This window comes from Octopus bimaculoides, unplaced genomic scaffold (assembly GCF_001194135.2).
Source record: "Octopus bimaculoides isolate UCB-OBI-ISO-001 unplaced genomic scaffold, ASM119413v2 Scaffold_158983, whole genome shotgun sequence".
NCBI classification, from domain to species: Eukaryota; Metazoa; Mollusca; class Cephalopoda; order Octopoda; family Octopodidae; genus Octopus; species Octopus bimaculoides.
The window spans coordinates 40,028-43,130 of record NW_026429210.1 but is presented as its reverse complement, the minus strand read 5'-3'; the positions used below and the strand labels follow the sequence as shown (position 1 = coordinate 43,130).

Genomic DNA, 3,103 nt, shown 5'->3' with positions numbered 1-3,103 from the left:
ATATATATATATATAACGATAATATTTTTATTTTTGTAGCGATGTGTGTTATGGTGCAACGTCGTGATGGCCAGTTTGTAACGATAAAGTTTTTAGTTGAAGTCGAGAGTCAACACTTGTTACGATAATAATTTGTGTAGTTATCACTTGTAAAGGGTAAGATTTGTGAGGTATTATAAAATGTGGGAGTCTGCAGTTGTGACGATAAAGATTTGTTGTTATAACAACATCAGGCTGAGTCGTCACCGACAGGTGATTGAACTAACTTTTTGCTTGGGGTTTTTTGTGTTTATAACGGATCCAGAAGGATAGACATATCATTGAGAACAATAAATTTAGTTGGTGGTCTTATCTCTATTTTAGATTTTAGTGGAGTAGGAGAGGTTAGAAAGGGTCAAGTGGTGACCCTAACCCTAGCTAAAAGCATCTGGAAAATATTAAACTGTTGTAAGAGAAAAACTATTGTTCCACCGTGGGAAAGGTTCTGTTGCAGTGTTGATTTAAATTTGGCTATAGTGGATCGAATCCACTTAATGCCTGCAAGATCCACTATATCTATATATATAAACTCTCTTTTACTTGTTTCAGCCATGCTGGAGCACCGCCTTTAGTCGAGAAAATCGACCCCAGGACTTATTCTTTGTAAGCCTAGTACTTATTCTATCGGTCTCTTTTGCCGAACCACTAAGTTACGTGGACGTAAACACACCACCATCGGTTGTCAGACATAAACACATACATATATATATACATATATACGACAGGCTTCCTTCAGTTTCCGTCTACCAAATCCACTGACAAGGCTTTGGTCGGCCTGAGGGCTATAGTAGAAGACACTTGCCCAAGGTGCCACGCAGTGGGAATGAACCCACAACCATGTGGTTGGTAAGCAAGCTACCTACCACACAGCCACTCCTGCGCCTACATGTGTGTGTATATATATATATATATATATATATAAGATTATATATAATCTTGTTGGTAAGAGTGAGATTGACAATAATGAAGAATTCTTTGCTGTTGTTTGTAGATGCTAAAATACTTTGATACAAATTGTCACACAGCATCATATCTTTCAATGTATTATATTTTATTATCTTTAAAAGAGACACGCGTCTTTGTTATGGTCGTTGAAAATGTTCAAAGTGAATTGTAAAATTCTTTGTATTCTTCCCCAAAAGAAATGGGTTTAAAATGCTTTCCTTTCATTTCAAATTTTCTAATATTTACATCTCTTGTTTAGAAGCCAACGTCCCAATATAATTACTTTCTCTCTCTCTCTCTGAGGACTTCAAGCTCTATAATGCATCTCTCATATTTATATATATACATATAGTGGATCTTGCAGGCATGAAGTGGATTCGATCCACTATAGCCAAATTTAAATTAACACTGTGTCAGAACTCTTTTCCCACGGTGGAACAATAGTTTTTCTCTGACAGCAGTTTAATATTTTCCAGATGCCTTTAGCTAGGCCAAAACAATGTCTTCACCACTTGACCCTTTCTAACCTCTTCTGCATTACCAAAATCTAGAATAGAGATAACGAGACCACCAACTAAAACTATTGTTCTCAATAATATGTCTATCCTTCTGGATTGTTATAAAAGCAAGGAAACCCCAAACAAAATTTAGTTTAGTCACCAGTCAGTGACGACTCAACGAGAGGTAGTCACTTGGCGACAACAGAGCGAAGCAGCCCCTGACAACTCAATTAGTGAACAGACATCCAGAGTCATGGTCACAAGCAGGCAGCCATTAAAAGACAAACAATCTGAGGAAGAAAGAAGGTTACAACCAGACAACTATGAGACACAACTTCCCTCGACGCTTTTCATTACCAGCGCATGAATTACATCTAAAGTTTGGAGCCCCAGTAATGCTTTTAAGAAACCTCGATGCTCCCAAATTATGCAATAACACGAGACTTATTATCAAACAATTGATGCAGACATTGTTGGAGGCAACAACACTGACTGGGAAAACGAATCGCGAAGATGTTTCCGTTCCAAAGATTCTTCTGATTCCGCCCGATACACAAATTGATTTCAAAAGGCTACAATTCCCTGAGATTAAGCTTTGCAATGAGCATCAACAAAGCACAGGGTCAGACATTGGAAGTGACAGGCCTTAATCTTGCAGGACCTGCTTTTAATCATGGACAGCTCTATGTCTGATGCTGTTGAGTTGGAAATCCAGGAAATTTATTCGTCTATGTTCCCAACGGCAAAACCAAAAACATTGTGTATCACATGGCCCTGCAAGACTGAAATTTTGGAACAAAGATGCCTCTCCCTCCGACAACATCTCTCGCCAACCTCCGATAACATCTGATAATCTCTCTCACTAACCTCTGACAACCTCCGATAATCTCTCCTCTCTGGCCAGCCTCCAACAATTTCTCCCTCCTCCAGCTGACAGTTTTTTGCACTTTTTCGCGACGAAAAATACACTTCTTGTGGCAGTCATAACGAAATTGCTTTCTTATATCAGAGTAATAAGGCGTTTCAATAGAACATCTTTACCAGGTACACCAGCCAGTGTGTGTGTGTGTGTGTGTATATATATATATATATATACATACGTATACAGACACACAAACATATATATATATATATAAATAGTTGTGTGTGTGTGTTGGTAAAAAGAGAGAGATAGCGAAATCACGAGACAATGAGGGATAGCTGGTATTTTTTAAATGCATCACACATTTGGCTAATTGAGGCAAATACAGGATTCTGTTTCAGCACAAACGCTGTAATTATCTCTTTAATTACTTCAAATTAGCTATAATTATTTGATTTCAGACTTCATAAATGAATTTATTATTTATGTCAGGAAAATCTTTCTTACCCTTTATCTCACATATCATCTCAACTTGACATTTTTTCACAAATTTTGTCGTCTCTTTTCTACAAATTCCATAATCCACTGCATATTAAACATACTTTAATAAAGTTTTGTTGAGTAAATCAAAGAACGGAGATATTTGATATTGTTAAAACAAACGAAAATAGCAGCTTGACAAGCCTGATCTTTTCATATCAGCATATATATATTGTATAATCTTAGATTAAATCTATATTTGTGGTTCTGTATATAT

The 3,103-nt window shown here is 36.8% G+C and overlaps 1 protein-coding gene across 1 annotated transcript; it reads left to right on the top strand.

The window, feature by feature from the left end:
* The first annotated feature begins 1,807 nt into the window (after positions 1-1,807).
* Positions 1,808-2,134, top strand: LOC106881465 (uncharacterized). Its single transcript, XM_014931859.1, has one exon. The coding sequence runs from the start codon at positions 1,808-1,810 to the stop codon at positions 2,132-2,134; it is 327 nt and encodes a 108-aa protein (XP_014787345.1).
* Positions 2,135-3,103: the final 969 nt, after the last annotated feature.